A 13,660-nucleotide genomic window follows, 5' to 3' on the forward strand; every position below is an offset into this window, starting at 1 on the left:
TTTCTTTTAGGCGGTTCCTTCTTAGTATTGTTTTCAGCAGTTAAATCGTTATTTACTGTGTTTCTAATTTTGTCTCTAGCAGATGCATTTTTGCTTCTGAACGCTTGGAATTTTTTGGCAACTGGGCAGCCTCTATAGCTTGCCGTGTGATTACCCTTGCAGTTCACACATTTTTATTTCTGATCTTTGCTCAAAGGACAATTTTTAGTTGCATGTTTTCCTTCGAACTTTACACAAGCGAACTCTCGGTTGCAGTAATTTTGGGTATGACCAAAAGCTTGGCAACGTTTGCACTGCGGAACAAATTTAGATTTTCGGAGTGGTTCAATTTTAACAGCTATGCCCAAGATTGAATCTCATTGAGACTTTGTTTGCAGTCAAAACTAAGCATGAATAAAGGCAGCAACCTCTTACTTGTCATTGATTCTCCGGAGGAGTTTTTAATTGTCTCATTCTTAAATAGATTGACTGCATCAAGGGCTTATAAGCCTTTTTGTACAAGATCTTCTACTACTTCCTCGGGAGAGCACGTGGAATGAAGACCTCTGGCTACTACTTTTATTGACCTAACGCTTTGGGGAACTGATTTTTCTATGCTTGAAAACGTCGAGAAATGTCAAAATTTTCAATTCGACAATTCGGACCCATTACAATAACTTCCTATGCGAAGTTAATAAAACTTCTTATTAAAAAAATCTTGATTTCATTTTCAAAAGGATTCTAATTTTGGTTGCGTCAACACTGTTTGATTTTTGAAAGACATTTTTCCAAACTTGATAAATATCTTGAACTTTGAATGCAAGATTTTTCAACTTATTTCATAAATTTGTACATACAATTTGCTGTGTATTTTTTCAGACCTAAGAACTTTTAATGCATTAAAATTCATTTGTTTTCAAAATAAGTGACACCCTACTAAGTTAATTTAATTTCTTATGCTAAATTTTAAAATTGATGCAGAAAAGCCCAATCAAATATATTTATTTTTTTTTCATCATGAATAAACACCAAATTTACGCATTCTGTTTTTCATTAATATCTTTTTAGCTTTTCATTATTATTTTTGAGGACCCAAAAAGAGTTCATTACTTTTAATACTGAAGGAAGTGCATTTTACTGCCAAAAATACGAATACAAATTTTGATACTACATTTTTGATATCACTGCGCACGTTCATATTTTCTACATTATACAGAATTATTCTAATAGAAAAAAACAAATCCTGATTCTGTTCCTTCAGGAATGAAAATATTATACATACCTAGAGATACATGCATGGACTTAAAAAACTCATGCGCATTACAACTTACTGCCCCGAAAATGGTGTAAACAAATATATTTTCTTTCAGTAACATCAAATTGCGTTTCGGTTGATAAATTTCTAAGAAAATAAATTCACATAAATTCTTATACAAGTTTAAATATTTAAACAAATTATTTTGGAATTTAATTATTAGAAAATAAAATAATTAATTCAAGTGCAAGAAATTTATACATAGCTCTACATTTATTTTCTTATTATTTTATTTTTCGTTTTTGAAATCAATAAATTCAAAATCTAGACATCTCTGTCTATCGCAGTAAAATCATTACAATCTGCAAATGCATGCAGATATAGTCGTTGCGTTTGTTTTGTGTGCGAGAGTTAAAAACTGAAAATTTAATTCGCAGAAAATTCCAGGATACACGACTAACCTGCTATAGCTGCTTATAAAATATTACAAAAACTACAAAAAACACAGCTTTTAAAAAGTGAAAAATTATCTTAAAAATACTCAATAAAATGATAAAGATAAAACATAACTTTTATTTAAAGACAATTTCAAAAATATCCTGAATTATTGAGAAAAATATCCAAAGTAAAATAGATTCTTGTTACCACACACAAATAAAAAAAGGATAAAAATGTGTAGCCAGTGAATTTTTGCTAAGGTAAGAAAATTTATTAGTAGGTATAATAACAACGGCAATAAGTTGCAGTTTTTTCTTAATTTAGTTTTGTGCAATGGTTTATGTGAAAATTGGAAAAATTTAAAAGGAAAAATTATGCCCTTTTTTAAGGAAATATCATAAATTTTATCATTGTTTGTCTTTGAATGAGGATTTGTTTGATTTCGTAGTGGATTTGATAGTAAATCAAATTAGCATTTTAATCAATTCACTCGGAAAAAAAAATATAAACTTGTGTGTACATGCGGATAGATTTTATATACCAGAAATATATATATTTTATCTATTCCTGTTTTTAGATATTTTATTTTTAGAAGACTCAGGAATTTTCAAAATCTCTTGCTTATATTTTATTGTTGAACAAAATTTCTATAAAAAATGATAGATTCTCTTTCATGGTTATTTCCAATATTTTCACTTAAGTAATGCACCTATACATTCCTTCATACAAATTACTGCATCTAAATAAAGAACAATCCAATATATGTATATTCATATAAAAATCCATTAACTATGGCGCCTATATATAGTCAATTAAATTCCCATAGATAGTGTATTGAACATACATAATAATATAGATATGATTTGTCACAAACAGCGTTGCCAAACGATGTTTTTTGATGAACGAAATACTTCATTAAAAAAAAACATATACGTATTGAATTAAAAAAGTCCTTTTCTAGTTTATTTTTCTTTCGTAAAATGACAAAAAAACTAAAACTTAACAAAAAATTATACAAAGTAATGAAAAAGTTACTTAAATTATTTAAACAAATAAATTTGATTCTTCTTAAGATGGATTTTTGAATCATTGATTTAAACAAATCTTGCCTCCATTAAAAAAAAGATCTCCGTTAGTAAAATAAAAATTACTAAAAGACAAATAAAATATCCTCTGTTGGCAACATTGGTCTCAGAGTTGCTTCAAAAGAAAAAAAAAACAATTGTTTCCTTTAAATAAATAGCTACTGCTTTATTTTAAACTGAATGAAAAGTCAACGAACTTTATTATTTTATTTTACTATTTTCTTCTTGGAATTAACACTGTTTCAAAACTAGAAATATTTACGATGGACATGGGATGGGAAATTATACACAATTCACTTTAAATCGACTGTACGGGTTTTTCAATAAGAGGTTTCATTTTGACATTGAAAATTTCTTAAGAAGAACATATCTTTTTCTTGAGTAATTCGATAATTTGCATCTGCATGTCTTCAATAATTTCATGAATTCCATCTTAAAGTAATTGAAACTAATGTTGAACATTGGCATAAAAGTTATTTTTCCTTTGCGTGGCTTTAATGAAAAAAGTCTAAAGTTGTTAAATAACAAGATCTCGCTTCTCAGTAGACAATTGTTATTACCTTTTTGAGAAATAACACAGCCAGGAGGAAGAACAGCGATTTAATTGACGTTCAAGTCATTTCTTATAATTACGGTCATACAAAATCACTAAACTTAACTCGATAGTGCAATTCATTCAACGTAACAGTTTCACTAGGCTCATTTTGATATGAGTAAGGTCCAATTCCTTCAAGCCATCAGTAAAGATTATTTTTCGATGAAAATCTGGATCATTTTGATGCATTTCAAGGACTAAATCAGAAAAACTTCAAAGATTCTGGTGACACACTTAAGTTTTTGCGTTAGCAAAACTTAGAAAGTATTAAGATTTTAAACTGCATGCAAAATGAGGTGTGATTTCGTTCAAGGAATACTTTATTCAAAAAATCGAGAAACCTGAGTTTTCATCAACATTTAAGGCTACGGCAGCAATATTTTAGTTGATTAACGCAAATGTTTCGATTGTAAAAAAAGGCTTAAGCGAGTGACGCAAAGAGCTTTAGTTTTGAGAATTTGATACTGCATTAGTTTTTGCAGTTAATTTTTTACAATTTCAATGAGTTGTTTCATACTTTTTATTTTTCAATTATCAAAATATGACTGCTTCAAAAGTAGAAATGTTTACAATATGCATGGGTTTTGAAATGATATATCTGTATAATTCCCTTAAAATTGACTATCCAATAAGAAGTTTCATTTTGATAATACAAACATGAGTAGGTACCTATGTTAAAAAGAAATCAATAGATGTTTGTTTTATCTTAAAGATGAAGACATTCAATTAACTGTTTAAAACGATATGATCTTAATGGCTAGCATGGCTTCAACTGCAGCACCATATACTTTTCGAAAATAACTTCAATGGCCAATTCATACATCGCTGCTTTGTGTCCTCGATAACTTCGTGAATCTCTTTCTTATAAAATAAATAAATTGGGTAACGCAACAATCCGTTTTGAACCAGGGCCTAGTGACTTACAACTCTCAACCATTCCTGTCTGCGAGTACTGTTGTCAGGAATGGAAGGGACCTACAATTTTATGCCGAATCCGAACGGCTAATTTGAGAAAGCATGACAAGAGTTACTCTTGAAGGATTTGTCAATTCCTCGCAAGAGGCAGTACCTGCGAAAATTAATTTTTTTAAATTAAGTCCAACGAACTAACCATCATGCCACGGGTACTACATTCTCATTCTTAAGCTATTGAATAATGAAGCATTGGCATAAAACTTATTTTTCACTTCAGAAATAAGTCTTAAGGTAAACGGTGATTTTTTAAGAGCTTGAAAACTTTAAAAAAAAAACGCATAAAATTTGCAAAATCTCATCGATTCTTTATTTGAAACGTTAGATTAGTCCATGACATTTACTTTTTGAAGATAATTTCATTTAAATGTTGACCGCAGCTGCGTCTTAAGTGGTACATTCGGAAAGTCCAATTTTGGGTAACTTTTTCGAGCATTTCGGCCGGAATATCCCGAATTTCTTCGGAAATGTTGTCTTCCAAAGCTGGAATAGTTGCTGGCTTATTTGTGTAGACTTTAGACTTGACGTAGCCCTACAAAAAATAGTCTAAAGGCGTCAAATCGCATGATCTTGGTGGCCAATTTACCGGTGCATTCCTTGAGATGAATTGTTCTCCGAAGTTTTGCCCTCAAAATGGCCATAGAATCGCGAGCTGTGTGGCATGTAGCGCCATCTTGTTGAAACCACATGTCAACCAAGTTCAGTTCTTCCATTTTTGGCAACAAAAAGTTTGTTAGCATTGAACGATAGCGATCGTTGCTGCGAACGGCGACGAATCGACATTTCACGGTCTTCAGCAACACTCTCAGAAACAGACGCAATATTCTCTTCTGTACGCACTGTACGCATTCGTGTGGTTAGTTTAATGTCCAATAAAGTAAACTGAGTGCGAAACTTGGTCACAATCGCATTAATTGTTTGCTCACTTGGTCGATTATGTAGACCATAAATCGGACGTAAAGCGCGAAACACATTTCGAACCGAATACTGATTTTGGTAATAAAATTCAATGATTTGCAAGCGTTGCTCGTTAGTAAGTCTATTCATGATGAAATGTCAAAGCATACTGAGCATCTTTCTCTTTGACACCATGTCTGAAATCCCGCGTGATCTGTCAAATACTAATGCATGACAATCCTAACCTCAAAAAAATCACCCTTTATTTACTCAGAAGACCTTAGTGATCAATAATGTTCACCTCAAAATGACACGGTCAGGAAAAATGTTCTTGCATAATTATGATTTGTTTTTGCTTATGTGAAAAGTACCACAGTGTTGTTGTGGTCCACATCAATACCTTCTAGTTCCGGCCAAAAAAAATCATTTTTCACAACTATTCACCGTTTTCAAATAAGTAGTCCAGTCAATGAACGAAACAAATTGCTTTCACCTCAAAAAAAAAGCCAACAGTTTAGAAACTTGGCACACTTACTAAGGGATGTCTGATGATGACCCAAAAAAACGTCTCCAAAAATCCAACGGACGTGAGCTCTAGCGGCAGTTAAGAGAAACATGGTGTTTGTTTCAGTCTTTCACGTTGATCTGGAAAACTATTTGTCGTACCACATCTATTTCGAGCATAAAATGCGACAAACCTGCTTTTGAAAGTATCCTCCGAAATGAAAATGTCCTTAATATTTAAAAATCATTTTTCGACAAAAATCTGTATAACTTTATTGTATTTCAAGGACCATATTAGCAAAGATTCGATATTGCTGGTGACAGAGCGCAATAAATTCTTGTGTTAATACGGCTTAAAAAATGATCAAACTTAACACTGTATTTAAAATACTTTGCAATATCGTTAGTTGAGTTTATAATTCTAAATATCGACGAAGAATCGAAAAACCTGGGTTTATGTCAACACTTAAGACTACAGCAACAATATTGCTCACTTTGTCAAAAAAAAAAATACTGTGGTGTAAAGTGTTTTAGTTTTGAGAACTAAAGACTTCAAAATTTCCATCTTTTTTTCAGAAAATTTTAACAGTTTCAATGAGTTGCAGCCGCTTGTAGAAGTTTTTACTTGTCAAATTTTGCAACTACTAAAGTGTGAAAAAGTAACAGCTGCCCAAATAGCTGTCATTTTAAATTAAATCTCTAATTGAAAAAAAAATAGTTTATCTTACTTTATAAATATTATTCAAATCTATGGTTTATTTATTATTATTTAGTTCTAAAACAAATCAAGAACATTTTTAAAAAATTAAAAATTAAATATTTATAAAATTTACAAACGGACATAGTCCGTCAGTGGGTTAGATCTCGCTTGAATATACATTTTTGAACAATTGGACATTTATTTTGACGAATTTAAAATATTTTTTTCCAATCATAAAATTTCTGAACAACAAAAAATTACAAAATTACAATTTTTGAGTTTAAAATATTTTACATTATAATCCATCATGTTTAATTCGTAAATTTTTGTATTACATGTTAGACATTTTTTTTTAATTTCATCAAAATCTTAAAGCTATCTTAAAGCTAGACAAAAATTTAAAAAAAAAACTATCGTAAATGTCAAAAACTTAAAAAATGTCTTACTGGCCCTATGCGGGTGCTCTAGGTTAATTCAATATCTTATAACTACTGCCTTTCGGAGTAAGAACAATTTTAATACAAAATAACAAGAACTTAATCTAAAACTAAGAAAGTTAAAAAAAATTCTTAATATCTTTATCATTGTTTTTTACTTTATATAAAACTTAAAAACAATAAACCGAAACCCATTATAATACTTAAGCTACTGTAAACTAACCAAAACTAATAATACTACTTAAAAATACTTTAAAACTAGAACAGCCAAGGTAATCGTTTTTTTTTTTTTGATTTTTTTTTGTGTGTTTTTTTTTTGGTTCCACCCTGACTGGCTCTAACCTAATCCTTAGACTTATGTGAGCCGGCTAGACAACTTTAAATGACATTCTCAATTTGAAGCCACCACAACTGGTTTTCCTGCCTCAAACTATCTCTTAGGTCCCTATCGGAAACAGTCCTACTGAACCGAAGGCACTCGGCTCCGTCCAGTGCGAGGACATCTCGACTGTTAACGAGTCACCTATCTACAGTTTTACGGCTGACGTGGTAGATTATCGGAACCGCCTCCCTATCCTGTATCAGTCCTCAATTGTCTTAATAGAGAAAAGCTTCGGACTGAATATTTCCACTTAAACGTGCACTCATTGTTGGGGTAGTAAGCCCTAAAAATTAAACTGATAGCCAACGACATAAAGCTTCAGCAAGAAATTATCTATTCTTTTTATGTTGCCTCTGTTGTATAGAACCTGGTTGGAATAGTAATGTTTGTACTCCGACTCTGGTGTTTTGTGTTGCAAAAATTGTCTCTCAAATACCCAAATCTTTTCCATTTGAGATGGGGCAACGTTGAACCATGTCGGGCACCAATAGGTTATCATCGGCCGGATAAGAGCCAAGTAGCAAACCACCTTCACACTGGTGTCAAGACGGCTGCTAAAAAACAACCGTTTTGTTAGGGCAAAGGCTCCCATAGCTTTGGCCAGAGCAGCACTCATATGTCTGTCGAAATACAAGTACTGATCCAACCAGATGCCAAGGTACTGTGGCTGTCTATTTGGTACAACGATTACTAGATTTTTCCAGTTCTTTCTCGTATCCCTTGAGGCTTCATACAACAGAGTCCTGAACAGAATAGTTTTGCATTTCTGAAAGTTGATTTTCAACTTCCAGTCATCGCAATATTGATGACTCTTGTCAAAGTCACCCTGCAAAAGTGTCTTGATAACCTTAATTTTTGGGGCCGTTTTGTACGCAATTAGGTCGTCGGCGTACTCTATCGCCTGAGTCAGATTTGCTATCAGATCACGGGTGTAAATGCTGAATAAGGTCGGCGAGTTTACCGCTCCCTGTTGAAGACAATTTTTAACATCAAAGGTTTTGGTAGATGTTACATTGCCAATTTTGACAATAAACCGTCTGCCATTAAGCATGTCATAAAGCATATACAAGAGTGGTTTACCAATGCCAAGTCTGTTTAACTTTAGATACAGACCCTCTAATCATACGGTGTCGAAGGCCTTCTCCAAGTCAACCAGACAAACACCCATACATTGACTTTTAGATTTATTAGACTATATTTCGCATGAATATTTTTCAATATCCAATAGAAAAATTAAGATTTTTCAGAAGTATTCCAACCCATTAAGATTTTAAATGACATTTACGTCTTTTACTTTAATAACATAAAAAAAAAACAACTTAGATAGACATGAAGCTCTATTTCCAAATATATTAAAATAATAACAATCTCTTAGAAAACAATTACACTCCAGAAAACATATCCCAACCCAATACCAACTTTTCTGGAATAAACATTCTTCTGCACTTAAATTGATCGCAGCCCAATTTTATTTTATTTGAGTTTTGACCAAATTATATTCACTCTTGATGTTTTTATTGTTTTGCATGTAAAATTTTGCTAACTTGGCTATTAACTCTTTCAAAACCGACGTCTGCTATAAGAATCAGTCGGATTTTGTATGAAATAAACCATGCCATACTTGAAATATGACAAATTATTTAAAGTTCAAATAACGTCTTTTAAATTAAAGAAACATATAAACTATCTATGTAGTAGTCTATAACTTGAAATATAAATGCAAATTTTTAAAATCAATTAAAACTATTTCTTATTAGAAGTTTTTGTTGCTCTACCGGAATATTTTAAAAATTTCGTTAATTATAATTCAACTTTTTGTCTTAACATTTTTTCCTCAACTCGAGATTAGGATACTGCATTCATTCAACATAGGTAATCATTTGTGAATGTAAAGTTTGTCACACCTGTTTAAAAAATAGTTAATCAAGCAATTGAAGTTTGACCTCCGTTCTTTTTTTTTTGAAAGTAATTATGAGGCTAAACCGAAAGTATTGACAAAAAAAAACATCAAAATATTCTAGATTTTTCGAATCAGAGTTGAGTAAATATTTTTTTTTTTTCTGTTTAACCCCCACCCCCCTCCATACCATCTTTCTAAAAATTCTAATTCATGCCCTTATTTCGTATTTCATTGCAGCTCATCAAAATCCAACACCAAAATTCGATTTGATAAAAATTTTATGATAAAACCGACGACGGTGCCGGAATAACTCATTTGATAACCAACATCATCATCACCTTTTGCTGCAAAGATGCTTTATCCGAAGTTTCCCCGTCGCACACTGGCCCTCATACTCTTTTGTATGGTAATCACACTTGGAGCAGTTGGATCGATATTCTTAATCTATTTCTTCAATGAAAACAGTACTCCTCTCTTTGATACTCCATCACTGAAATCGGTATATGTTGATGATAAGACAAGTCAACAATATCGACAAAATTTACTCGAAAAGAACGAATACAAATCGGATTCGGAACTTTTGAGTATTTATTCGAATTATGTCGAAAACGATCAAATTCGAATTGAAAATAGCAGTTTGTCAATATTGAAAGCTGCCCAAGAATTTGCCGCTGGTGCAGCAGCTGCTGATGAGCGTAAGAAACAAGCTCAAGCTGTTTCCACAAAAAAGAGCATCAATATGAAGGGACAGAAGGACACTTATGCAGCAAGTTCTGATACTATTTACATTGATGATTTCGAAAGACCAACCTACAGCAGTAAGAGTCGTGGGGAATTGGGTGATATTGACTATTTCGATACGATTCTGGTCGATCATAAGGTGGTGGGCAGTAAAATGCCAACGGTTGAGAAATTTAGCAGTGTCCAAATTGAAGAAGCTGCCCCTTCAATTGTCTACAAGACCAGAATCATTTCGGAGGTTTCGAACAGTGATGGCAATGAGAGTGAACTCAAACCCAGAATCAACAACAAACGACGTTGGGACAAAAACAAGCTCCTGAAGTTGAGAAAAGACGACGATGTCTACGATTCGGAAGTCGAAACAGCCGGCAGTGGCAGTGGTGACTTCTTCGACGACACTGAAGTCAATGAGGTCTTCATAAAGCAGCTTAGCTCGAGGGCAAACAAGAAGGAAAAATCATCTCGAAAGTCGTCAAAAATGAACAATATGCGCAGAAAAAAGAAGCACCGCGTCTTCATCAGAGTCGGTGACAAATTCATCTCATCTTCACCAACACTTTCGACAATGTCATCTGAGGACGAAATTCGATCCAACTGGTCCTACCAGAGGAACTTCAAGAAACTATCTTCATACCCAACAAATCCAACAATTCATTACTCAGAGCCGTTGTCATCAGGAAATAAGAAATTGCTCGTCCCAGCAGCAGTCTTCACCAACACTGGCGGCAGCAATTCACCAACATCTCCGTACAATGATAATTTTCAATCACAATTGGAACTGAGTGAAGTCGGATCGACACCAATAGTAAAGAACTCCGAAGGCCCTCTAACCAATTTGCGAGACATAAGTGTAGCCTCTTCCGGGGCAGCTGAGAACAATGAGGCGTGGATTGAGACCCGAACCCGGCGCATCATGGGCAATGTGAAGAAAAGTGAAGAACGCTCCCGCCAGCTACTCCTCTGCGAAGAAGCCGGTGGTGGTGAATTATGCCGAATGTTATTTAAGGGTCATATCAATGATTAAGTTAACAAAACAAAATTTGCACAAATAAAAACAGAAAAAATAAATGTATGTAACTAAAAAAATAAGAAACTGAAAAATACTAAGGTGTGTTAGAAAAAACAATGTTAGAAAAAATAAAGAAGCTTTTTACATATCTTAATTCATAAAAATATATAATTAAATCGATATAAGAAGCAGAAATGATTTGGTTTGTGTAGCAAACAAAAATTTAATTTAAAAAAACAGTACGCACGAGGTTGCATAAAAATAGACTTGATCGTAGTTTGCATACAAACATTCCAGAATTAAATTTAAAATTGATGTAAATAAAAAAAATTGATTCTTAAAAAAATAACAACACCAGATTCAAAGTTAGTATGATTTCGAAGGTATATGGAAACGAAACGATGGGGGAAGGGTGAAGGGTGGGCTGTTTTGGGTCGAAAAACGTATACACTCCGAAAAATATTAAAGGACTTCTAGGATATAGACAGAGTATTTTTAGGACCGATAAGATTTGAGAATATTTTAAAGGGTACAAGATCTTAAGAAGAGTCAAAGAGACGATTCTTGTCTTTTTCAGAACCTCGAAATTCTGTCCTATTCGTATTCATCTTATCCACGAAAACAGAATGCTTAAATATCTTAGAGTGATATTATTGGATGTGTAAAAGAATCATATCAAGTTGACTTAAGATACTTTGTCAAGTGCAAATCAAACAACATTACCCTCAAGTCAACTTGAGTTAAGACATAACAAAACTTTGATGTGCGAAAAAGGCAAATAATTTTACGTGAATACAGAACTTTGTAACACTTTGACACTTTTAAATCATCTACAAAAATTAGGCAAACTATGTTTTTATCCAAGACTATTAACATTTGTACATTATTTTTCACAACGAATTCAAATAATCTTCAAATTTGTCCTTAAAAAACGTATATTTTCGTCAAGAAATTGTAGGATCTCTTGTATAATTTTGAAAATAGACTTTTTATCGATTCAGTTGTAAAAAGTGAAACAAAATTTCACATTAGATCCGTAAGACATTGTATATAAGAATGCTATAAATTGTTTAACGGATATAATGGATCTGACAGAAATTTGACGAATTAGAAACCATTAATTCTTTGATGTTAAAAAAAAGGATTTAAGTCGGAAACTGGTCACACAGACTCAATGAACTAAAGACGTTAATATCAAAACAAATATGAAATTTTCTGTCTTATTGTCTAAAGACTAAATTAAATAAATAGTTGTTCTAGACTAAGGAAACAAAAAAGCTTTCACATAAAATCAAAAACCTACCAGCAATTCTTCAACTTAAGACCTTTTTACCTAACGTCAAAGAATTTATGACCCATCATTTGAAGCCATTTCATATATGTCATTTAGGAAACATAGAAAATATGGCACGATAAAATGTTAACTTGTTTCAATTAAAGATTTAGAACATAAGCTATATTTAGAGCCGTTTAGCATAAGCTCAGCAAAGCTCCATCCAGGGCTCATACTTGCTTAGTTTATCTGAAAAAAAGTCTTCTATTAAAAGATCCTAACTATAGCTGACCTAAGTTTTGGTTCTCAACAGTTTTTTAAACAGTTAAAAATGGTCAAACTTTGTTGGGTAAATTATAAAATTAGAATCACTATTTTACCTGGCGAATAATGTATTAGCTGTCGAATGATTTAATTTTAATTTTAGTTTAGCATTTTAAGATTTAAACGGTTCGACGCTGATCAACAGTATTTAGTGTGTTTTGCGAGTTGTTGAAATAACTAGACCGTACTTCTTTAAAAACGAAGGTGGACAAATCGAGGACCGCTATAGAGCTATGAATACTGACTTTTTTGCGCAGGAGAAATTGTTTCAACAATCAGGTGCAACGTGCCACACAACTCGTGCCACAATTGAATCATTAAAGGAAACGTTTGGTAACCACATAGTTTCACCTTACGGAAACGTGAATTGGCTTCCAAGATTGTATGATTTACCGCCACTTGACTATTTCCCGTGGGCATAGGTGAATGTGATTCTAAGTTTGTTTCGTATGGTTTGCAGTTTAAAGGCTAGAGCTTACCTCTTTTCGAACAGATTGTCGATATCATATCTGAACTTAGATCATCACGGAAATAATTCTTAATTCCCAGGCCATGTTGGAGATGCTTTTACATCAATCTTCTTTGGCTATCTTGGATTTAGTCGAGGACCCAAACTTTTCAATGAGTCCATGTTTGTGCACTGTCCATTTGTTAGTTAATTAAATTATTTGTAGTCAAGATGGAGCTTTAGAGTGTATATGAACAATGTTGGTAATCCGGTCTACGTGTTTAGTATACAGTTTGACATGCTATATGAAAATCTGGACATTTTATTGATAAACTATCTTAAGAGTTTTTCCACTTCTTCATACTACATAGCACATAATGGCTCGAACCACTGCTTTACATATTCTATGTTTAGAGCTTGGCACAATATTTTCACTTTTGAAAATTTAACTCCAGTTGCTGTTAATTGCTCCTGTTGCCTCTTTCAGCTTTTTTTTCAAGTGAGTCTTGAAGGTGTTAGCATGACGCAAAGATATTTATTCTATAACCTTTTCTAATTCGTTTCTCCAATACCTCTTATCATTTCATACTTTTGATTTTCTCGTGCTTTGCTTTAGGTTCCATAAGTCACAATATTGTGTACACTGAGATTATCCAAGAAGAAAGAAAAAAAGTAGTGGACAAAGGAGGCATCCTTGTTTTACTCCTGTTTCGCTTTTCTA

The 13,660-nt window shown here is 32.7% G+C and overlaps 1 protein-coding gene across 1 annotated transcript; it reads left to right on the forward strand.

The window, feature by feature from the left end:
* The first annotated feature begins 1,366 nt into the window (after positions 1-1,366).
* LOC129951729 (uncharacterized) lies at positions 1,367-11,253 on the forward strand. The gene is made up of 2 exons (XM_056064034.1): positions 1,367-1,932; positions 9,382-11,253. Exon 2 carries the CDS (start codon positions 9,497-9,499, stop codon positions 10,907-10,909), a length of 1,413 nt encoding a protein of 470 aa, XP_055920009.1. The 5' UTR covers positions 1,367-1,932; positions 9,382-9,496; the 3' UTR covers positions 10,910-11,253.
* The last annotated feature ends 2,407 nt before the right edge of the window (positions 11,254-13,660 follow it).

This window comes from Eupeodes corollae, chromosome 3, assembly GCF_945859685.1.
Source record: "Eupeodes corollae chromosome 3, idEupCoro1.1, whole genome shotgun sequence".
In the NCBI taxonomy this organism is placed as follows: domain Eukaryota; kingdom Metazoa; phylum Arthropoda; class Insecta; order Diptera; family Syrphidae; genus Eupeodes; species Eupeodes corollae.